General features: G+C 49.3%; 1 protein-coding gene across 1 annotated transcript in view; it reads right to left on the reverse strand.

Moving 5' to 3' along the window:
* SH3BGRL (SH3 domain binding glutamate rich protein like) overlaps positions 1-24525 on the reverse strand; it is a 121701-nt gene that overhangs the window by 88625 nt on the left and 8551 nt on the right. Inside the window, exons 2-3 of the mRNA XM_054169315.1 lie at positions 6968-7153; positions 3676-3756 (exon numbers count right to left, since the gene is read on the reverse strand). Coding sequence (XP_054025290.1) covers positions 3676-3756; positions 6968-7153 — 267 coding nt within the window. The remainder of the gene's footprint in view (positions 1-3675; positions 3757-6967; positions 7154-24525) is intronic.

Consider the following 24525-nt stretch of genomic DNA (forward strand, 5'->3'; position numbering starts at 1 on the left):
CATTGTTAACAGGAGCCAGGATGCTAAACAAACACAGATCGAGAGGAGGAAGGGCTAAGAAGGGAATTTCCAAGAAGTCTGTAAGGCTTGGAAGAGAGAGAACTTGGTGATGGTGACCCCAGGCTGCAGGGCAGGAAGTACCAGACAGAGCTCCCTTCTCTCAGCTGTGGTGGATCACTTGGTTTTCCTGGCTCTCTGCCCAAGCTCCGTTTGGGAACAGCCTCGCTGGGATCCCTGGCCAGGGCCAGCAGCTCCCCGGCCGCACGGTGCTGGGATGTCAGCACCCGGTCACACTGCTCCTGTCAGGGCATCCCGGTCAGCCACGGCACAAAAGCAGGTGGAGAATGAAGGAAAGAGTCAAAAGAACCACACAGCCTGGAAAGCAGCATGATGATGGATAGTCTCTAAAATACAAGTGGTTCTTGGAGTGGCAGAAAGAGAAGATGGTTCTTTTGGCTTTCCAGCTGTTCCTTGGACACTGCAGAAGTGACACCTAGCTCTTCTGTTCCCCCAGGAAATGCAAGATGGTGTACTTCTCTTCAAGACAGGCAGTGGCAAGCTGGAGAGGACTCCTGGAATTTCCCTCATCCTCCAGACAATGGCTGCAACTAACTCAGAGAACATTCTATCCTATTTAACTTGATGGCCAAACTCCATTTCCTTGGTGTGGGCCTGTAAGTTACCCAGGAAAGGCTCAGCTTGTCAGATTTGATGCTGTCCTTCTTCCACACTTCTCCTTATTAAGAAATCACCAACCATGCTCTCTCAGCATTTGAATAATTAACCAGAGCCTTTAGCTCATTAAATCCTCCCCCTTTAAAACTCACCCATATTGCTTGAAGTAGAGATATTCAAGACTGCCAACCCAAGGTTTCTAGGTCTAACTGTACTCCAGTGCCCAAAGCACCAGGGCTCAGTGAACAGTTGCTTGCATTCCCCATGCTCACTTCAGAGCCCTTCTGCCTGAAGCATTGGACCTGTGTGTTCAGACACAAACAACTTCCCAAGTCTCTCATGATGTCATTTAATGGAGGTTTACTGTCAAGGTCCTCTTGCAATCACACAGAGGGCGATCCCAGACTCCTTCCACTTCCTGCAGCCACGCAGGCAGTTGCAATGTCATTAGCAGCAGCAATCAGCTTGATTTGACATCAAGTAATTGTGAGCTGGATAGCAAAAGTCAGACCAAGAGCAGGATGCAGTAGGTACAAGGTCACTTACACAAAGGTTATCTTCATCAGCTCCAAGGCACCTCCCTGAGCTGCAGCAGTATGAAAATCCAGCAGAGCACAACTGCATTACATTCCTCCTTTGTAAAACACCTTTTCCTTAGTTGAGGACAGAATCAGAGCATCCCTTAGGACAGAATCAGAGCATCCCTTAGGACAGAATCAGAGCAACTCAGAGCCCTGCAGACTGCTGCTGCAACCTGGGGCAGGTTAAGTAAAAAAGCTACAGAGGCAGAGGACCTGATTCATTATGGCAGCAACTGCTTTCCAGCACCGCTGCGCTTCCCAGATCCCAGCCAGGAAAGGTTTTCCTGCATCCCATGGTCTCAGGGCTGCTTCTTCACTCCTTGGCTCCTCCTGCACACCTGGGGAGGTGGTGGAGTCGCCATCACTGGAGGTTTTTAGGAGGAGACTTGACGGGGTGCTTGGTGCCGTGGGTTAGTTGTTTGGGCGGTGTTGGATTGGTTGATGGGTTGGACGCCATGATCTTGAAGGTCTCTTCCAACCTGGTTTATTCTATGTATTCTATGTATTCTCTTGTGCTGTGCTGTCCTAAGAAGCTTCAGTAGGTTTATGGCTCTCTGTCGTGTGTGCAGCTGGCCTCCCAGTGCTGGGGCACACACCAGAGGGTTTGCTCTCTGCAACTCTCTTCTTACTCACTACTCCATTCACGTGAGTGCAGAAAAGAGTCTGGCTCCCAAAACTGCTTCAACCTGACCCACAACCTGCAGCACTTACTACTGGTGGATCACCATCCACCTTTAACATGAGGTCTCATAGTGATGTGCACACTGCAGCTCTTCTGTGAGTCTAGCTGAAAGGAGCCGGCATGGAGCAAGGGAGCTGGAAGTGACCTGGAGGATCCTGCTGCTGTCAAGTGAAACGTGTAAAGCAGGCTTGTCCTAGCCCATCAGTGTCAAGAGCAGAATTCCAGTCCATTGCATCTGCAACCCAGCAACCCAGTTTGTAATTGGCAAAGGAAAACAAAGCTTCAGATAATGAGCTGGAGGAAAAAATAACTCTGAAGCAAGGCCATATCATTTCAAGCACAGTGACTCTGGTTCTGAGGTATTTTCCAGTGCAAAAACCTCATCAAAAGGTCACAGAAATTAAGGTTTTTTCCACTGAAGTGAAAGAATTCTTTGATTTTGTGATAATTTCTTGAGCATTCTTCAGTGCAAATATTAACTAACTACTCTTTCACTTGGTGCCAGTGTACAGAGAGAAAAATCCAGTCTAATAATGGTTACAGGCCAGGATTACCAGTGAAGAACTTGACCTCACTCTTCTTTCCAAAGCAACAGAAGCTTTCCTATTAACTTCATAAAGAGCAAGGTGGCCATGCAGTGAGAATATCACAGGAGCATCTGCAGTAAACATGGAGTTCTCCTGGCAGAACAAGGTGGAGGAAGGAAGCTCCAGGGAACACAGCATCATCCCAACAAACCAGCACGTAACAGCAGCGTTGCTGTGATGACAAAGCCTGAAAGTCAGTCTCTGGACTGAATATCAGACCAGCAGGTGGATTGATTAAGGCAACCACAGAGCAAGATATGGAGGATATTTTATGTGGTCTACAGAGGGACCCAGACAAGCTGGATTGATGAGCCAAGGCCAGTGGGATGAGGTTCAACAAGGCCAAGTGCCAGGTTCTGCACCTGGGTCACAACAACCCCCTGCAATGCTCCAGACTTGGCAGAAAAGGACCTGGGGATGTTGGCTGACAGTAGCTGAATATGAGCCAGCATGTGCCCAGGGTGCCAAGAAGGCCACCAGCACCCTGGCTTGGATCAGCAATAGTGTGGCCAGCAGGAGCAGGGTAGTGATTGTCCCCCTGTACCTGGCACTGGTGAGACTAGATTCAGTTTTGGGGCCTCACCCAAGAAGGACATTGAGGTGCTGGAGCGTGTCCAGAGAAGGGCAAGGAAGCTGCTGAAGGCTCTAGAGCACAAACCCTATGAGAAGTGGCTGAGGGAACTGAGGTTGTTTAGTCTGGAGAAAAGGAGGCTGAAGGGAGACCTTCTAGCTCCCTACAACTCCCTAAAAGAAGCTTGGAGCCAGCTGGTGGTTGGTCTCTTCACTCAAACAGCAAGTGACAGGATGAGAGGAAATGGCCTCAAGTTGCACCGTGGGAGGTTTAGGTTGGATCATCAGGAAAAACTTCTTCACTGAAATAATAGTTCAAGCCCTGGAACAGGCTGCCCAGGAAAGTGGTGGCATCACCATCCCTAGAAGTTCTCAAAGCACATGTAGATATGGAGCTCAGGGATGCAGATACGGAGCTTAGGGCCATGGTTTAGTGGTGCCCTGGCGCTGCTGGGTTAATGGTTGGACTTGATGATCTTGAAGATCTTTTCCAACCTGAACGATTCCGTGATTCTACAACCCTGCTGTGGGCAGAACCAGGTGTAAACCAGAGGTTGTGGTGAGAAACATGCACACCTACCTTGGAACCAGGTGGTGCAGTCAAGCCTAGGAACGCATACACGGCGTTGTTCTCTCGTGCCTCAAAGAACGCTTCGTAGTCCTTCGCCACCGCAGCCCGGGGGGAACAAAAGACAGAAGCATGAAAGGTCAGAAGCAATCCCAGCTCAATCTGGTGTGCCACCCACCCACAGCCAGCAAATGGCTGCCTCTGGCCAAGAGCACAATGCAGAGTGTTGCCTCAGATGTCAGCACTGACATCACACCGGCTGAGAAGCGACAAGGTGGGAATCTCACCGTCACACCAAGATGCTGCTGTGAGCTGCTTCCACCTTTCCCAGAGGGACAGCCCTCAGAGCAAGGCAGTTGTTGTTGCTGGGCTGGCAGGGATTTCCCTGCTAAAAGAAGCAAGCTGAGCCCACACCTTGCTGTCAGAAACACCACCAGTGTCTCCAGATGTCATTGCTAATTACTCATTAGCATGGGAACTGTGCAGCTACGGACATTAACTCTTAGACCTGTTGAAAGTCCAGGTTAAACCTGCAAAATACATCCTTTCCCATCCTGTTTCCTGTTAATGATTTGTCTCTGCAAAGGAAATAAAGCAGGTTCATTGTACTCACAGTGCACTAAAGCTGCTTGAAATATGCACACAAGCACCTCCCAGGAAAAGCAAGGTAAAGACAATTAAACAATAAACAAAACACCGGTGCCTCCTTCTCTGACTTTTTTTTGTACTGGGGGCAGAAGGCAGTGTTGCTGGAGCACAAACACCACAGCTCAGCTCAGAAAGAGCAAGCAAAACCCCAGAGTGTGGCTCAGCATCAGCAGCTGCCAAACACCAACCAACCAAACCCTGAAGGATTGTGCAAGCCCACTGCTGTTCGAGCTGCCACACACTTCCCCCAACTCCCATTTCCTAACTCAGCACACAGCTGTGCTACCACATTCCTCCTCTCCCTGCTGAACTGAAGCAACAGGACCAGCTTCCTCTAGCTCTGCTGGGGAATATTTTGAGGCAGGAGCCCCGGCTGAGAAACTCAAGGCAAGGCAGCAGCTGAGAGCAGGCTCAGTCTGGGGCTGAAGGCAGGGAGAAAGCTGCCATTAAGGGCAGGCTGCTCTGCATGTCTGGCTGCCTGGTAGGCAAAAGCTGAAGAAAGAGCAAGTGCTGTTTGAAAACAGCAGCGTGTTCAGAGCAGGGGCAGCGCTCAAAAGAGGCTGCTGCAGCCAGAAGAGAGTACAGGGAGCAGAGGATTCAAGCTGCCCAGAGATCAGGCAAATTATTGCTCGATCTGCCCATGCAGCATTGAGGTGCTGGTTAGATAAAAATGTGTATGATTATGTTAAATCCTCCCTGAAGTCCTTCTGTTGACTGTGCTGGGGCTGCTTGATAACAAAGGGGGTGTTTATCTTGCTGGTGCATAGTCCAGCAGCCTGCTTTGGAGCATCTACCAGGAAAGGAATGCCTGTGACTAAGGAGCAGGGTTCGTGCCAGCTTGCCCAGCATCTACAGCTAACAGCCTTCCTGCTGTGCACAGGCCAATAAAAGTCAGTTAGCTCACTCCTCTGCAGTTATGCTGCATCAGATGAAACAAACAGGGAAGTTCATGCTTCAGAGAGATCAGATAAAGACATAAAGGGGTTCAAGTGTGGGCACAGAGTTAACTTTCACCTTCCTGAAAGCTGAACTGCAGTAACCTGAATTCGTCTAGACAAATTGACCCAACTTCAGAACTACAGAATGCCAGCATGGTAGGAGTTGGAAGGCACCTCTGGAGATCAGCAGGGCACCCACAGCAGCTTGCCCAGGACTGCAATGTCCAGGTGTGTTTGGATTTTCTCCAGAGAAGGGCACTCCATAATCTCTCCAGGCAGCCTGCTCCAGGGCTGCAGCACCTCCACAGCAAAGAAGTTTTTCCTCATGTTCAGGTCCATCCTCCTTGTCCCAAAAGCTCCATACACCAAGGGACAAAGGTGATACAGCTGCAAATGTATTTCCTGCTGGTACAGAAGAACTATTTGCCTCTTCTTGTGTGGTTGGTTTTGAAGAGAGTTAACTGACCAACTCTTTGTGACCACCCCCTCTCAGCTTTCAGCTGCAGACAGCTATCAATCACTATACTTGCTGTTCCAGGTCAACCTTTTTCCGTGCCACAACCACAGCCACTGAACTTTTGAGAGCCAAGCGGTACCTTAGCTCATTGTGGAGACTATTTCACCTTCAAGCAAGAAAAATTCCTGGTACATCAAGAGTGATTTCTTTCAGTAACCACAGGATGGCCTCCCCAGAACTGGCAGGTTCTGCCTTACAGACTTTGCAGGTGAGAGCCAAACTGCAAAGCGACTTAGAAACCACCACAGAGCACCAGAGGAATTCACAGTGTGAGCCCTCTGCAGAAGATACCCAGTTTTAAAAATAAAAGGAACAGTTAATCTAATGATCACCCAAGCATGGCCTGCTGAGCAGAAATGCTCCCAGGCAACTTACTTTTGATCAAGCATTATTATTTTAATGGGTAGGAATTGTATTTGCAACTGAAGTTCTAATCTGTTCAAGGCACTGGGGTAAGTGGACCGCAACAGCCTTCGTTTTGCAAGCAGGACACAAAGCCAGAAGGATCAGAAAAATGCTTTATGGAGGACACCACACAAGCACTTACTGTGGAAGAGAAGCAAGCTACAGAGCAGCCTGGGATCCACATCTAGCAGCATACCCCATCTAGTGAGCAGCCCTCTCAACTTGCTATAGAATCACAGAACATTAGGGGTTGGAAGGGACCTCCAAAGATCATCCCCCTGCCAGGGAAGAATTACCTAGGGCAGGTCACACAGGAGCACATCTAGGCAGGTTTTGAATGTCCCCAGAGAAGGAGATTCCATAACCTCTCTGGGCAGCCTGTCCCAGTGTTCTGTCATCCTCACAGTGAAAAAGTTTTCCCTTTTGTAAGGTAAGGTTGGTGCCACAGTGCCAGGTTTCTGTGAAGTGTGAGCTCCTGGTGAACATGAGAATTAAAATACCCTGGAAACTTTTAGAGCCAGGAGAGCAGAAAAACTCAGGGGACAAAAAAAGCATACACACTGCATGGTCATGGTAGGCTCTCTGATCTGAGAAACAGGAGGTCCAGGTTTTAGCCTCTCCTCTCTAGTGGAAGTGGAATGTTCAAGCATCAATCACCATGAACAGCTCAGTAGGTGGGCAGGCTTCTAAGACTTTCCAGGCACTTGTCACTTGGCACACAGCTGGCCAAGCCCTTCCTGGCTGATCAGAGCAGCAGAGTGGGAGGAGCGGGGCGAGCCCTGGAGCTGTGCCTTACCCCCAGGTAGCGGCTGTCGTTGAAGAGCCGGGGCGGCAGGGGGTTGCCGCTCGCCGGCCGGCTGTCCTCAGGGACGTTCTCCCGCATCCATTTCCGATTCTCCTCGTTGGCAGCGATATCCTTTTCCTCAAACTCAATTTTGTTGGCTTCCAAGAAGCCTAGCACGTCTTGTTGCTGCTTTTTAATCTGTCACAAAAGAGGGAGAGGAGGAGAGAAAGCAAACAAAGAAACAATCAGTCAACCCCTTTTTCCTGCTGTGGCAATGCCAGGGGGGCAAGGCAGGATGGAGATGGAAGGGGTAAGGAAATTCTAAAGAAATATCTTCTAAAGATTCCCATCTGAGACTTGATTTGGCTCCTATGTAACTGAAAAGGCTCAAGTCTAAAGACACTCTCCCTATACACATCTAAGCTGTGAACTTCTAGAGTCTCCAACCAAAACCAGAGGTGTGAGCAGAGTCTCTGCTGGCCAGGCCTTACAATTAACTCAGGGGAATGTTGTTTCTTCAAGTGCAGTGAAGAAGTGCAGGGATATTTGAGGTACAACCAGTTTCCTTCAAGCTCCTGGGAGCACAGGCTGAATCTACCCTTCCTGGAGTCCATGTTTTGTGTCCTACGCACCTCACTGCAGGGACTTCCTGATGGAGACCTCATTGAGTCATGATGAACAGTAAGATCCCAAAGCAATTTTGGCTCATGTTATGGCCTCAAGTTGCCCACAGAAGGTTTAGGTTGGATGTTAGGAACAATTTTTTCACTGAAACGCTAGTCAAGGCCTGGAATAGACTGCCCAGGGAAGTACTGAAACTCCAATCCCTAGAGGGGATGTGGTGCAGATGTGGTGCTGAGGGACATGGTTTAGTTGTGACCTGGCAGCACTGGGCTAACGGTTGGACTCAATGATCTTAAAGGTCTTTTCCAATCAAAATGATTCTACATCTCTTTGGACAAAACCCCATCTTCTGCTCTGCTCTGTGTTTCAGTGGCAACAAGTATAGTCTCTGAAGAGCTGCAACCCTGCATCCCCATCCTTGCTGTCTCAAGGAGACATCTTGAGGGGCTGCTGGATGAGGTCCCCCCCCCCCGATGCAGCCCATCGTCTGTGAACTCACACATCACCAAAGTGAAGAGCAGAATCTGTGTGGCAAAGCCTGTGCTGGCTTTTTACAGCAAGGGTGTTTTTAATGACTGTCACATATGAATTATTGGCTCCCTGATAAGAGATGTTCTGCTTATGCTCTGCTCTTCCTTGGCACGACTTTATCACGATCAAGGCAACGATAACCATCTGCATCCTGGCAAACAATAAAAACCCAGGACTGAATGGGAAATTTGGTCAGTTCCAATTATTCCCTGCGCTCTAAAACCAGTCCAAAGTCTGGCTTTAACCTAATTAGCTGAGTTGCAGCAAAAGCAGCACTTCAGCCAGATGTTGCACTGCTTCTAATTCAGGTCAGCCAGCAGCTCCCCCGAGCAGCCTCTCCATATACGGCCAAGGGAAAAGAGGCAGCTCCCAGCGAGCAGAGCTGAGGTCAGGGCACAGCCAAGCCGAGAGCCAAATATGGAGCCTGCATCCCTGGCTCTGCACCCACGGGGCACAGAGCTGCACCAAGGGCTAAGGGAGGCTGCAAGGCTTTAGTGTAGGACAAGTGCTGCCCTGGGAGGGTGCGGTTTGGGAGGGCAGAGCCTGGTGTCTCCAAAGAAGAGACAGCTATGCCTCACAAGCCGTTAAGCATACATTGACTTGCTCTTCAGCAGCTCTTTTGGAGCCATCGCTGCTGGCTGTGTGACAACCCAGAATAGGGAACCACTCCAGGTTAAACTAGATCTTGGGTGGGGTGGTTTGTTTTTAAAAACCCTGGATAAATAGATGTCCTCTGAATGTGTGTCGTGCAAAGGGACCAGCCCTGCCCTCCCAACAGGGGAAAGAAATGCTCCCAGCTTCAGCAGGGCAGCTGTGGGCTCAGGGCTGCAGGAGCCAATGTAAATCCTCCTCACATGTCTACAGAGGAGCTGCTGAACTCCATTAGTGAGCATTCTTCTACCCTTAAACAGAAGAACATTGCTGGGCTTTAACTAATTTTCATCACAGCTAAAAATAAATAGAAGTAGACAAGTTAATACCACCCCGAGGAAACAATTCATGTTACAGGCTGTATAGAAAAACATTTCTCAGCAGACTTGAATCCACTGGTAAGAGATTTCCTTGCCTGCCTTAAAAACAGGGGTCACAGCAGGAGAGAGCAGTCAGGGGAAGTTTTCCTCCATGGTGGCATACAGCTCTGAGGAGAAAAAAAGCAAGCACCTCCTTCATGAACTGTTTCTGGGGGACTAAAACAAGGGAAGGGTCTTTGTAGACTCCTCTGTCAGTGGTCAGTGTCTTGAGGCAACATAAGGGCATGGGAATACATGGATATTTTTTTCCTCCAAACTAGTTCTGTTTCAGTTAATCACTTCCCATCACCAGTAAATTACAGATCCAGTTAGTTTTTGCTAGTCTCGGGTCCTTAACTTGTCCAGAATCTGCTGCTTAGTGAGAATACTCTTTGAGATGGCCCAGAATTCTTAAGGGATAAAAGAAACCAAAGGGTGTTGTTTTTTTCCCCCCCAATCTACTATTAAACTACCACATAAAACAAGAGCTCAAAGTCTGACAGGGCTGGACTATCTCAGGCATTAAGAAGCTTCTTCACCATAAAGAACATGCCCCTGACTACTCTATCTGGACATTGTTTCATATGATGAAATGAAAGTGTTTCCCTGTTAGACAGATACATGCAAAACACCTCTCTGTCCCCTGCCACACTGCCCATTTTACTCTGTTCTCACTCATTCTCCCATCTTTGTGGAGCAAGGACAGTCTCTGGGTTGTTTATTCAGCTACAGGCAGCACAAAACCAATTCCCAAGTCTAGGACTGTGGCTCCAAAGAGAGACAACGCTCTCTGCCTCTTTGTGAAGAGCCTGCAGAGCTGGAAGTGAATCTGTTCTGCTAGAAAAGGCACCATCTGGAAGGCAAGCACAGCAGTTTGGTCTCTCTGCTGCTCAGTCTGTCTGTGGTCAGGGGAGGGAATTCTCTAGAGAACTGCAAAGAGAGGCAGGGAGCCGGTGCTGACACACGAGGAGCATTGCTTTTGAAACCCTGTGCTCAGGGCCTAAGGGAAAAAAAGCAAGTTGGAAGATTATGAGGTGACATCTTGATCCCAGCTCCTCAGAACACTCCTCTGGCCATGGTGAGAAGCACTTAGACAAGAGCATGAAAAGCTCCCGAGGACCATGGCTCCAGGCGCTGGGCAGAGCAGGCTCCGAGCTGCCAGGTCTCCTTGGTTTATGGCATTGGATTTTAGAAGACTTTTGAACTTTTAAGCTTAGGCACTGGAATACCACAGGAAGTGCTTAAAATAGAACCAGAGATGTCTGCTGCTGCTTCAGGGTATTTTGTCTTACTCCAAAGGGCACATGTTCTCCTCAGGACAAGAGGCTGGAGATGGTTCCTGCTGCCCATGTTTGGGAAGGAGCGAGAAGCCTGTCACTGGGCCACGGCTGTCAGCAGGCAGCACTCCCTGCCCAAAAAACCTTTCCCAGTTGCCTAACCAACCCCAGACACCAGCCAGCCCCTTTCCAGATACTGCACCTCATCCTGTGCAAACAACTGCCATGTCCCAAGCTATTTTGGCCCGTTAGCTGCAGCTAACTGTGGTTTGCAAACACAAAAAGCCTTGTTTATACTGAGTGCTCCTGACACATCTTCCAGGGCACAGAGCACAGCAGAGAGCTGGGAATGGGCACAGGAACCACTGAGCTGAGAGCAATGTTACTGAGACAAGGTCCTGAGGCTGGGGGACCTGTGCTGAAGAAGCAGAAGGACCTGTGGGTAGACACAAAAGCACAACAGAAGACTCAAGGACAGGGATGGGGAGATAGGAAAGGAAGAGGCTGCAGGCATGAGCAGATGGGAATGAGCAAAATGGATGGATGAAGACAAGGAAAGCCCGGGGCTGGAGGTGGGATGCAGATAGAGGGATGGAAGGAGGAGGGTTGTGGTGGAGAGCAGCTGAAGTCAGCTGCTGAGGGGAAGGGCTGCATGCTACTGGAGCTCACCACTGCCCTGCTTGGGGAAATGATGTCCTTGTGAAAGCCAGGCGTGTCCAAAGGTGCCTTCACCCACAACCCCCCAAAAACACACCTGCTTTCTCAGGCTGAGCATACCAACCCATGCTTCTTGGGGCACTGCCAGCCACAACTACTCAGTGGAGTGGAAACATTATACCCTCTGCTGAGGTTTAAAGGAAACATGTAACCATTGGTGAAGGCTCTGGAGACCAAGTCTGCTCAGCAGGAGTAGCTAAGGGAACCAGGGGTTGCTCGGCCTTGATGGAAGGAGGCTTAGGGAAGACCTCCTTGCCCTCTACAACAACCTGAAAGAGGTGGGGGTCAGTCTCTTCTCTCAAGGAACAAGTGACAGGATGAGAGGAAACAGCCTGAAGTTGCAGCAGGAGAGGTTTAGGTTGGCTATTAGGAAAAATATCTTCACTGAAAGAGCGAAGATTATGAGTGGAAGTGGTGGAATCACCATCCCTGGAGGGATTCAAAAGCCATGGAGACGTGCTGCTGAGGGACACGGTTTAGCAGTGGCAGTTCTGGGTTAATGGTTGGACTCAATGATCTCAGAGGTCTCTTCTGGCCTTAGTTATTCTGTGAATTGCAGTCCATCGAAAATGGAGCTTCACCCAGACAGCAGGCAGAAAACTTGGCAGAAAAAGCTGCAACTTTTTAGAGGCAGTAATTTTTTTTCCCTCCTCCAAATTTTTACTCTTTGGAAAGAGGGGAAAAAAAATAAATAAAGAGCTCAACTAAAAGACAATAACCAGAGAGGAGGCAGGGGTGATGCTGCAGGACCTTGGTCCAGCCAGCAGGCAATACTCCTGAGCCCCAGCTCTGACCTGGACTGTGAAACTCTCTCAACACTACTCTGCTGCAAGGAAACAGTTGTTTTAAATCACTCACTGAAATGAACTTCAAAGGAGTTTCTGTCTTGTTTGGTAGACACAGGCAGACACACACAAAAGAACAAACTAGTTTGCACTGCTGGCAAAGAGGGAGTTTGGGGGTTTGGGAGTCTTGTTACTGTCCCAGTTTATAAATAAATTCCTTGCTGTACAATAGACATGTTTTGGAAATCTATTTATGGACCACTGGAACCTGAAGTAAAGTTTACAGTTTGAGTGCTGCTGTTTCGATCACACCGCAGAGTTCCTGCTGCTGTTGCTGCAGCTCTGTCCTCCTGGGACTCGGCACAGGCTGTCCTCTGCCTTTTCTTTGGGTCCTGTGTCCTGACCCCATGCAGGGCAAGCACACAGAGTGACTTCCATCCCCCCCTTAAGATGTAACTAAACGGCTCATGCACTGTTGTGAGAATTTGAAAGAACTTGAAAGAGCTTTCCTACAAAGTCCCCAGCCATGATTGCATCATGGTTATAGCTCCCAGCCACTGCTTACAGCATCTGGCTCCTGCTGAATGCCTGAGCTGCCTCTCCCGACATCCCTGCCAAGAGCCAGCAGAGGGACAGCAGAGAAGCAACACCTTACAGTGCATCTAGATCACAGAATCCCAGCGTGGTGGGGTTGGAAGGGGCACCTCTGAAGATCAGGTAGTCAACCCCCTGCTAAAGCAGGGTCACCCGCCGCAGCCTGCCTGATCACAATGCCCAGATTTGGAATCTCTCTAGAGGAGACTCCACAAGCTCTCTGGGCAGCCTGGTCCAGTCCTACAGCAACCTCACAGGAAAGAAGTTTCTCCTCATGTTCAGATGGAACTTCCTGTGTCCCAGTTTGTGCCCGGTACCCTTTCTCCTGTCACTGGGCACCACTGAGAAGAGCCTGGCCCCATCCTCTTGCCCCCCGCCCCGCAGCTATTGATCTCACACGCTTCCTGGGTTAGCTTAAGGACAAAACCAGCTTTGAAAGGGTTTGTCACCACTTCCAACTCCAGCCCTCCAGGTTCTAGACAAAGCAAAACAACTAAAATCTTAAAGGGTCTTTTCCAACCTGAACAATTCTCTGATTGTCTTTCAAGCGGTTGTGTGTTCTGACACTCCTCATTTCCAACGAGCTTCTGCCTCGTTAGGGGAGCAATTCTGTGAATCACAGGGGATATCAGCTTTGTGCAGAAAGGTGAAGAAAGCTCAAATCCCCAGCTGCTGCTGCTGTTTGTAGGCAGCTTTGTAACCATCAGATCTTCAAACGGTTCAGCACCTTCTGAAGCTTGATAAAGTCAAATCTGAACAGCAAATGGGGCAAGCGCAGCATAAGGAATGTGCAGCAAGCCCTGGTGGCAGCCAGCCCTGCTGCCCCCTTGCTCACTGCAGCCCAGGAGGTAATACCCAGAAAGTGGCTTTCTTGGGAGGCACTGGGGCAGCACAAGGAATGCTGGGCTGCTGCCAAAGCAAATTAACTTGCTGCAGGGTGTCCCACAGGCTGAGCTGCTCACCCCTGGCTTTAGGGCCTGACCAACTCTGCTGGCTGCCTAACAGTGTAGGAATTTGTGAACCTCAAGAGGTTCAACAAAGCCAAGGGCAAGGTGCTGCAACTGGGTCAGGCCAATCTCTGGTATCAAGGGGTATGAAGGGCTGGAGAGCAGCCCTGTGGAGAAGGACTTGGGAGCTCTGGTGAGTGAAAAGCTGGACATGAGCCAGCGATGTGCACTCCCAGCCCAGAAGCCAACCCTCTCCTGGGCTGCATCCCCAGCAGCGTGGGCAGCAGGTCAGGGGAGGGGATTCTGCCCTTCTGCTCTGCTGAGACTCCCTCTGCAGTGCTGGGTCCAGCTCTGGAGTCCTCAGCACAGCAGAGACATGGAGCTGTTGGAGTAGGGCCAGAGGAGGCCACAGCAATGCTGGGAGGGCTGGAATCCCTCTGCTGTGAGGACAAGCTGGGAGAGTTGGGGCTGTTCAGCCTGGGGAAGAGAAGGCTCCAGGGAGACCTTCTTGTGACCTTTCAGTACTCAAAGGGACCTGTGAGAAAGATGGGGACAGATTTTTGGGGAGGGCCTGTGAGAGCACAAGAGGTGATGGTTTTAAACTAAAAGAAGGGAGACTTAGACCAGACAGAAGGAAGGAATTTTTTACACTGAGGGTGGTGAGCCACTGGCCCAGGTTGCCCAGAGAGGTGGCAGATGTTTGATCCCTGGAAACATTGCAGATCAGGTTGGACAGGGCTCTGAGCAGCCTTATCTAGCTGAAGATGTCCCTGCTGACTGCAGGGAGGTTGGACCACACGACCTTTAAAGGTCTCTTCCAACCTAAACGATTGTGTGAGCCTGTAAATTCACAGCCACTCTTTGGAATTAAGAAGTGTTGAGGCTTTTGGGGTGCTTTGGGTTGTTGGTGGTGGGGGGTTGGGTTGTTTTTACATTCCCCAAATGACAATGCCTTCCTCATTCAAGTTGCTAATGCAGAAGCTAACACTTGCAAATCAGCTGCAACACACTGCTAATAATGCCTCCCAGTGCAACATAATTTGTAGGAGTTCCAGAGCAGGCAGCTCAGCTATGTGTTTAAATGTCAGGCATTCCTGATGGCCTCCTTCAGCCTCTTCTCCACCCCCAGGACTCCCTTCAGAGACAAAACATCTCCAAGCAGGCTCAGTCCTGGCCTCCACCAGAGCTTTCTTCTGGGTTTCCAGTAACATTCCAGAAGGCAGATTTTGCATAAAGTGGTTTTTATTGTTTTAGCTCCTAGGGAGCTCTTCCCACCTCACCCAGATTACCTTGAAACTCAGAGGTGCCAGTTCTGGTGCTTCTGGTGGCCATCACCCACTGCAGACAAAGGGTAAGGAACTTGTAGGCACCTCCAGCAACGACCTGCCTGAGCTGAGCTTTGTGGGCTGTCTCTGAGGTGACTCCCAGAGATTCAGTTCTCACTCTTATTTCTCTCTGCCTATTTTTAGACCTTAGCAATTATCATTACAGAACTCAAACCACTTCTTTGTTCTGGCCAGCATTACATGCACTAATGTCATCAGTCTGTCCCTCAATGCTTGGTTTCTGGTCTGTGAGGAAGGAGATTGAGGACAAACACATCAAAACCACCATGAACTTATGTGACCTAAATCAAACACAGGAGGCACACGCTGTGCTCATGATCCTTTGGGGTTTTTTGTTAGAACTAGGCAGTGTCCAGATGGGCTCCACATGTACTTTTACTCTCTCCCACCAGAATTCTTTGAGAAAGTCTATAGCATATCAACATGCATCCTGCATAGCTGCTACTGAATCCTCTCTTGATGTGGTTTGCTCTCAACAACTTGAGAGTGCTTTATCTGGATGTGCTTCTCACCACTGGGCACCCACCCACCCTGGCTGCATCAGCACCATGTGCCAGCCTGAGAACCAGGGCAGGAGGGAACAGGGCCTGCTGTGCAAGCAGCAGCCAGGTCCCTTTTTCTCATTGTCTGGTTCTGGAAGACACCTTTTAAAATCAGGGAAAAGTTCTGGAGTTCAAGGATGCAAGAGGACCACCCCTTGAGAGCAAGGCTGGTGGGAAAATCCAGACTGCTGAAAGAGTTTTGCAACCTAAGCTGGAGCTGCATCTCGTCTGGAATGCCTGCAATGAGGCATTACCCAGGCATAAGGTACCACACCACAGATCAGGTATTGCAGCATCAGCCAAGAAGAGAGCCAGAACAAAGGACTAAGTCTGCACTTCACAGAACATGACCACAACTTGCTCCAGAAACTGTAGACTGTTACATAAATGGAAAAGCTGATTCATGAGAATAGAAAGAAAAGGCTCTCTTATGGATTATAATGCCATTGTAAGTGCACTCAGGCAACAGCCCCAGGCCTAAGAATTTGCTAAATCCCACACAAACAAAACCCAAGTCAGGAGATCCTCCTGCATCCAACAAGTGAACGCTCCAAGGGCTGGAACCCTCCCACTGTCAGGGCAGGATGAGAGAGCTGGGGAAGAGAAGGCTCGAGACCACCTTGTGGCCTTGTGCTGTTGCTGGGCACCACTGAGAAGACTCTGCCCCCCCCCTCTGGACACCCACCCTTTAGACATTGGTAAGTTCAGCTGTGTGAGCGGTGCACGGTGTGACGCTCACAAACCCTGCGCGGCAGGCGGCGGCTCGTCACGGGAACGCAGCGGGACCCCAGCCCAGCGCTGCAGCAGGACTGCTGAGGGACACTTGGTCTGTGACACAGCACTGCCACACACCCACTTCTGCTGACACTCTCTTACAGCCAAACCCTAGTAAGAAAGATACTGAAAGGCCATGGATAGGTCAGAACTGCCTTGCTGCAGCACATCCAGTGTCGGTTTAGCTCCTTTACCCCAGCAGCAGCCAAAGCAGATTCCTTTACCCCAGCAGCAGCCAAAGCAGATTCCTTTACCCATTAGTCAAGTAGGAGGACAAGCAACATTTCCTTATTTATATCTTCTCAGCTTCTGGCAAACTGCAGCAGCAGCAGTGCCTAATGAAGCCTTGATTACTTTTTAATGTGTTTCAAGTTTACTTTCTATGAAGGCACCTTAAGGATCAACTTATTACCACAGCTTAAGTCAAATTCTGCTCTTAATAAATAATATCCAAGCACTAAGGGATTGGGGGGGGGAGCCATTCATCCTGCTGTAGCCTCCTGTCAGAGGACTATTGTGGTGCTACTGGGTTTCTGACACAGAACAGCTTGTCAGAGGCAACACCTGAAGACAATGTATGAAAGTATCATCTAAGGAACTTCAGATTTTGTTCCAGAGCATCAAAATCATTCTCTGAGCCCAGCTCAGCCACAAGCCCACCAACCAAATGCACACAAAGCACAAGAGTGCTCTGGATGGCTGTGGAGAGAAGATCCAGTAGGCCTCTAGTCAGGGTATCTGTGTCCTCACAAAAACAAAGCAGAAAAGGAATTAAACATCCCTCTACAGCCTGCTTTAGATGTTTTGATGAATTCTGAGAGTCACCACTGCCAAATCAAGTTCTGCAGAAGTCAGGATGCCAACACTCTTCACAGCAGCCACTGCCTGTTAGAAGTCTAGAAGCCAAGAAGCAATACAGAACATTATTTCAAGGTTTTAACCCAAATAAGGACTAACTCACTGAACTACATCTTTCTCTGTAGCTTCCCCTGGACTCTTCAGTAGCTCTCTGCCTCTCTTAACTAGGGAGCCCAGAACTGAACACCGTACACAGATGTGGCCTCACCAGGGCAGAGTAGAAAGGAAGGAGAACCTCCCTCAACCTGCTGGCCACACTCTTCTTCATGCTCCCCAGGAGACCACTGGCTGCCTTGCCCACAAGTGCACATTGCTGGCTCAGGGTGAACTTTTTTGCCTACTAGGACTCTCTTTCTCCACAGAGCTGCTTTCCAGCAGGTCAGCCCCTAACCTGTATTGGTGCAGGGGGTTACCATTCCCCAGGATGGGAGCAAGCCTTTCACACACTGGCTTTCCACACACATGAAACAGAAGATCCCAGCAGCTGGGCAAGGGAGGAGTTAAAACCCTGCAAGAAAGGGCTGGCAGCACCAGAGCTGTTACTAGAAGAGCCACCAAACCTTGCACCATGCATGCTTTTTGTAGACAGCCTGAAAGCCTGAGCACAGAGAAGCAGTGAATGCAAATAAAGCTTCCAACTGCTGCATGCTGGGCGAGGTGTTTCAGATTCAGAGAGGTGTCAGACTTGGCCTCTCTCAAAAGGAAGGATCTGTGCTTGATTTAGAAGAGGGGGTGCCTGACTGCTGCTTAACTCTCTGCTCACGCTGGGTTTCATGCCCCTGCAGCCCCAGGAGGAGTGACAGCAGCACAGTTCTCTCCTCTCTTCATGTGATGTCTGCAAACAGCCCCACCAGGAGCCCTGTTTGATTAAGGATGAACTTTGCACTTGAAGCAGCCTCATGTCTCTGGGTGCTGCCTGGCAGCAGCCTGAAACTCAAACATCCAAACCTTTGCAGCATCAAAATCCTGCCCCTCCTAATCCATAGGCTCTGCCCAGGCTGCTCTCAGCCCTCAACTCCTGGTCAGGGGACAGTTATCCAGGAGGGACCATCAGGAAACACAGCTTCTTGCTGGGACTCATGCAGGCCCCCTGTGCAAATCAGTGTTAGGGAGAAACACCTCCTGAAACGTCAAAGGTTTGTTTCTGAGCATGTATTAGCTCTTTCTTGCACCAGCATGTGCCTTGGCACAGCTCCATGGGGGTCTGAGCCAGAGAAACTCTTCCAGCTGCACAGCAGCATTGTTTTGGGGGGCTTCAACTGAGGTAAGCCTGCTGACCTCCACCTGGCTCCAACCTCCTTTCAGGAAATCACAGAGGGCAAGAAGGTCTCCCCTCAGCCTCCTTTTCTCTAGGCTAAACAACTTCAGTTCCCTCAGTCACTCTCCAGAAGATTTGTGCTCTGGACCCTTCACCAGCTTCATTGCCCTTCTCTGGGCATGCTCCAGCACCTCAGTGTCCTTCTTGGAATGAGGGGTCCGAAACTGAACCCAGCATTTGAGATGCACCCTCACCAGTGCTGAGTACAGGGAGACAATCACCTCTCTAGTCCTGCTGGTCACAGTGCTGCTGATCCAAGCCAGGATGCTGTTTGGCCTTCTGGTCCACTTGGGCACAGGGTGACTCATACTCAGCCAGCTGTTGATCAACACCCCCGGGGCCCTTTTCCAGCAGGCAGCTTTCCAGCCACTCTTCCCCAAGCCTGGAGCATTGCATGGGGCTGCTGCAACTCAAGTGCACAACCTGACACTTGGCCTCGTTGAACCTCATCCAACTGGCTATTTCTAGTTTCCTTTGTGACTGGACTGCTGCATTTAGCCAAAATAAATGCATCTTTAAAAAAAAAAAATCAAGCTTCCAGACCTAAAGCAAGACAATGGGATGCACAGAGGAGAATGCAAAGAAACACTGAGGTGTTGCAAAGCCAAAAGCTTTGACCACAGGCACTGACACCACCCACGAACCATCCCAGCACCCAGAGCTGTCCCTAATCAAAAGGAAAACATCACCATTACAATGCAAAATAAATTGACCCTTGGCAATTTTCTAAGTCCTTTTTTTGTGGCATTTTGACTTTCCTAAGCCTGAAAACTGCTCATCTGGTCCAAAACCAACAGAGAGACAGCTTCCTACTGTGGGAATACAGGCTCCATTATCTTGGTTAGCCACTAACAAAGCACAAGCAGCAGCAGCAGAACATGAACTCCTCATTTATTACACACAGTTGTTTCCTGCAGCAGAGTTGGAGCTTGGCAGGCTGCATTTCCCTGAATGTCTAATGTGTGCCTAGTCACAGCATCCAAACTCTGTGCAGGGTTAAATAAGAACAAACAGGCCCTGTCCTCCCAAAAGCCAGTACAAAACTAACATAAGTCCTGAACATCACAAACGTGTGAGAACAGCAGGAGAAGCAGGCAAAGGAACCAACCAACACACAGTGCATCATCCTGCAGCAGACATCAGGCTTTTGAGGCTACCCAGGAGAAGGAAGTGCAAAACCCAGCACCCAGCTTAACAAAAACTGCCCCGGGGTCTGGCATGAACTCTGAGGTATCAGCCACAACATCTCTTGCAACTCCACTTATCTGAGCAAGATTTACGCTTAGCAGGAAAGTGGAAACCTAACAACAAACCTGCAGCCACAACTTCTGACTTTTCTTTCCCCCATCAGCCATCACTGACGTTCACAGAGTAGCTGGGTGGCACAAGTCAGGCAGAACAGCAGAGAGCTGCAGGCTTTGAGAAACCTGTAACAGCCAAGTCAGCAGTTCAGTGCTAAGTTCATCCTCAGAGGAAGGAGATGTCCCACCACCCCCAGACCTGCCAGTGGAGTTATTTTTCAGGCTGTAGATTTCTGCTGACAATGAGGAGCCCTGCACAGCACAGAGTGTAGAGAGGAAACCCATGGGCTGTGTTGTGTTTTGTTTGCTTGGTGAGAGCCAAACTCTGGCCAGGAAAGGAGTTAAACACACAGACAAATATTGCACAATGCTCCCGTGGTTTGCAAGGAGGTTTATTTCCTGCATGGTTTAGCACACAGAGAGACTGAAAGTTTACAGCATTAATGTTTGTATCACTGCCTTTTATGCTGCTAGGCATTTATTATCTTTAAACAAAAAAACCTACTTTAAGAAGAAATATAGTATGGCCTCAGGGACCTTATGTCCTGAAGGTCCTTCTGAGCCCTTCAAAGGGCTCTCGTCACCATGGCGTCTGCTTTTCCTAACCCACAAGCTTCCTTCTTCCCCTGTACAAGCCAGCATCTGCATGCCACAATCAGGAACTGTGACAAATATATACTGCATTTTATTTTTTAACAGATTAAGTCCCCCAGCTGTTTGTTTGCCGTGGGATGGAGTTCTCCAGGCCTGGGCAAGGAGCCAAAATAGCTTCATTTCCCTGACGTCTCAGCCTCACGCCTCAGTCTCAGCCTAATGCTCAGCGTCTGGCAGTGTGAGGCAAAGGGTGTCCTAATGCCTTCCAAGCTGCTAAATTTCATCCCAAATCATTATGTTGAAGACAGGGCTGGCTGTCCAGCTGCTCCTCAGTTTATACAGGTGTAAATTCCTGGAAGGAATATTCCTCTGGGATAGCTTTATGAATCTACTTCGATCTTTTCACAACATGCACAGCTGGAAACCTCAGCCCTTGGTATGTGAAGCGGTGGCACCCACAGCTACCTCCAGGTAGCTGTTTCAATGTGATGAAAGGAAACAGAAACTTAGGAAAAGGTTGCTCAGGTACAAAGGTTTCAGAGACTCAGCCACCAGAACCATGAGATTTGCTTATCTGCATTACAGGGTGGAAAGGAATTTCCAGTTCTTAGTCAGGATTATCAGGTCACTAACAGCTAAGGCTGCAAACCTGCCCCTTCTTTTCTTTTTGCTTCCACTCACATGTTGCATTTCCTGCCTGGGGGAAACATCCTACATCCATTACCCACAGAGCAGCTTCACTTGAACCTCATCTCTCTCCCTGTCCAGGGAGACCATTTGGGGATTCCTTCTTGGAGTTACTCTGCTCCTCTCTTGTTCTGCCAGTTGCTCTGCAGCTGCTGCTCTGGCCAAACACGTTTCCAACATGTGCACAGGAATGATCTTGGACAAGCAGCATTAAGCATTTCCTAGGGAGTAAAATCTTGTCCTGCTGCAGTCCATGGCAAAACTCCCAGGGACATGAGCCCAGCTAAAGGCTGATCCCACAAGGTGAGTACAGATGTGCTGTTTAAACCTGCCTGGAAAGCATTACCCTCAGAAACTTGTGCTTTTATGTGAAGACTGTCATCATTTTCCCCAGAGGCTGCCTGCTTTGTGTTTACAGTGGGGTTTGCCAATTTACCTTGACCTCTGCCTAAGGCAGGAGGGGTTTCTGCTACACCTCCTCAATCACCCAGGTCTAAACGTGATGCATGCCAGCATCTGCTGCTCATGCTGCAGAGTGACTTGGGTTTGGAATCACCTGCAGTGCTGACGTTTTATAGGTAAGAAATGTTCGCTCCTGCAAGCTTCACAGCTCCCTGTCTGCCCAAGAGCCCAGGAAAACAGGGTGACATTTCAGCTGTGCTTAATGGAAACCTTTCACCAGTCACATTTCCAACCCAGACCTCAGGCAAAAAGGCTGTGCACCACCCAGCAGGGCTTGCTTCATTGCTGACTCTCCCAGCTACCAACACCCCAGTCCCCATCTGGATCCCACAGTGCATTTCATCATATGTAGAACAGAAGGTGAGGTGACAACTACTTCTTATGCAAAATCCAAATGTCCAAACCTTGAGATCAACACAGAATGGATTAGGTTGGAAGCAACCTTAGAGATCATCTACTCCAAGCACCCTGCCACGGGCAGGGACACCTCTCAACCAGACTCAGCTGCTCAAGGCCTCATCCAAGCTGCCCTTGAATGCCCCCAGGGAGAAGGCACCCAAAACATTCCTGGGCAGCCTGTTCCAGAATCTCACCAACCTCACACTGAAGAACTTCTTCCTAAGATCCAGTCTAACCCTGCTCTCCCTCAGCTTAAAACCATTCCCCCTCATCCTCTAGACACTTTCATGAAAAGTTCCTCTCCAGCCTTCCTTCAGCTATTGGAAGGCAGCTCCAAGGTTGCCTTGGAGTCTTGTCTAGGCTGAACAACCCCAGCTCCCTCAGCCCATCCTCATGGCAGAGTTGTTCCAGCCCTTGGATCATCTTGTGGCTTCCTCTGGACTCAGTCCAACAGCTCTGTGTCCTTCTCATACTGGGGACACCAGAACTGGATGCAGTGTGTATCCTGCAACAGAAAAGTTCTGAGCCTGCTAGCAGGCACAGCAGAACAAAGAGCTTCACACAGGATTTCTTACAGCCTTCTCCTCAGCTCCTGAACTGAACTGCATTGTTCAGAAAGAAATCAAGAGCAGAATTATTATTAACTTCTGCTTTGCCCCTCATCTCAGGTTTCTGAGATACAGGGGACAAAGAGAGTTACAAGTTCCTTTCATACCTCCAGTCTCTCACAGGATCTCTGAGTTTGCAGAGCAGAGAGAGGTAGGATTTTGGTAGCATTCATATGTCTGAATATAAACCAGATCCTGAAGCTGCCTTGATTTCAGAGGAAGTTTCTAGTTACACCTCAACGTCCAGAGCCTTCTAATACCTCTACAACTGCAAGTGCTTGTAATAACCACCAAATTAAAACCCAACCAGCACACCTCAAACACACACATCCTTTTCCATCAAACATTTTCCCTGGACAACACAGAATCACACACTGGTTTGGGTTGGAAGGGACCTTTAAAAGTCACCTAGTCTAACCCCTGCCTGCAGCAAGTAGGGCCACCTTCAACTGGATCACAGAATCAGAGAATTGTCAGGGTTGGAAGGGACCTCAAGGATCAGCCAGTTCCAACCCCCCTGCCATGGGCAGGGACACCTCACACTACAGCAGGTTGCTCACAGCCACATCCAGCCTGGCCTTAAAAACCTCCAGGGATGAGGCTTCCACCACCTCCCTGGGCAACCTGTGCCAGTGTCTCACCACCCTCATGGGGAAGAACTTCTTCCTCACATCCAATCTGAATCTATCCACTTCTAGTTTTGCACCATTCCCCCCAGTCCTGTCACTACCTGACACCCTAAAAAGTCCCTCCCGAGCTTTCTTAAGATACTGGAAGGCCACAATACGGTTTCCTTGGAGCCTTCTCCTCTCCAGACTGAACAACCCCAACTCTCTCGGTCAGGTTGCTCAGAGCCCTGTTCTTCTCCAATGTGTTCTTCAATTTTTAAGTGCAAACTGTTAATTTTGGGACCAGAGCCAATTCCATCCCAGAACAGAATGAACAGCTTTGTTGGGTTAGGTCCAACACTTGTCTGCCCCAGCATCCTGTCTCCACCGAGCACAGCTCCCTGGGAGGAGCACACCAACAGACTGAGTGCAGAAGGTTACACCACATTTCACTTTCCCAGACTCCAACAACCCGCAGTTTTGAGTCAGGAGTGTAGTAATTATGTGTAATAGCCCTTAATAGACTTTCCCCCTTAATTTGCCTCACTGCTTCCTAAGCCCATGCAGATTCTGCCACGCACCATGCTCTCTGGCAGGGAGTTTCTCCATCACACTGTGTGTTGCCAAACAAAGTACTTCACAGACTCTGAACCTGCAGCCCGCTTCTCTCACTTGCTCCCCCAGAGCTGCTGCATTAAAAGTTATGAATAATCACTTCCTATTTGCTCTCCCATGCCTGACATGATCCTATATTCACTTTTCATACTTCTTCAGTTCTCTCTCAGCTGCAGAATTCTGCCTTATTTGGTTGTTTATCCTACAGTGACCACCTCATCCTACTTAATAGCTTTTCTCACTTTTGTAGTTTAAAGACAGCAATTCCAATCTCTTGAAGACACAGATCCACCACAGATTGATGGTGTCTGGCTTCTCTCCTTTGTCATCTCCCATCCTAAGAATTTCTGACTTGTTTTTTCTTTCCACAACAAGGTCTCCCTGGAGCCTTCTCACCTCCATGCTGAATAACCCCAACTTGCTCAGCCTGCCCTCACAGCAGTGGGCTTCCAGCCCTCAGATCATTTTTGTGGCCTCTTCTGTCTCTGTTGTGCTAAGGACTCCAGATCTGGACCCAGCACTGCAGGTGAGGTCTCAGCAGAGCAGAAGGGCAGAATCCCTTCCCTTGACCTGCTGCCCAAGCTGCTGGGGATGCAGCCCAGGGGATGGTTGGCTGTGGGCTGGGAGTGCACATTACTGGATTATGTGCAGCTCTTCATTCACCAGCACAGATCTCTGTAGGAACTTCCTTGGGTCTTCTGCAGTATCTTCTGCATATTGTAAAAGCTGCTTAAAGATTGCAAAGTCTTGATTGTTATCTGGTTTACATAACTGGCAAGTAATCAATTACATAAGCCAAAAAGGTGGGGGAGGAAACCAAACCAGAACAACAAAGCAGCAAATCCTCTCCCCTTAGCCCACAGCAGCTTAGTTTCTTGGTGCAAAAATAATTATTTTTTAACCTGGCCTAAGCTTGTGCAAAACCTTCTCAAAGTCTAGGGATTCAATGTTAAGGGACCACCCTTATTCATAA

This window comes from Dryobates pubescens, chromosome 18, assembly GCF_014839835.1.
Source record: "Dryobates pubescens isolate bDryPub1 chromosome 18, bDryPub1.pri, whole genome shotgun sequence".
NCBI classification, from domain to species: Eukaryota; Metazoa; Chordata; class Aves; order Piciformes; family Picidae; genus Dryobates; species Dryobates pubescens.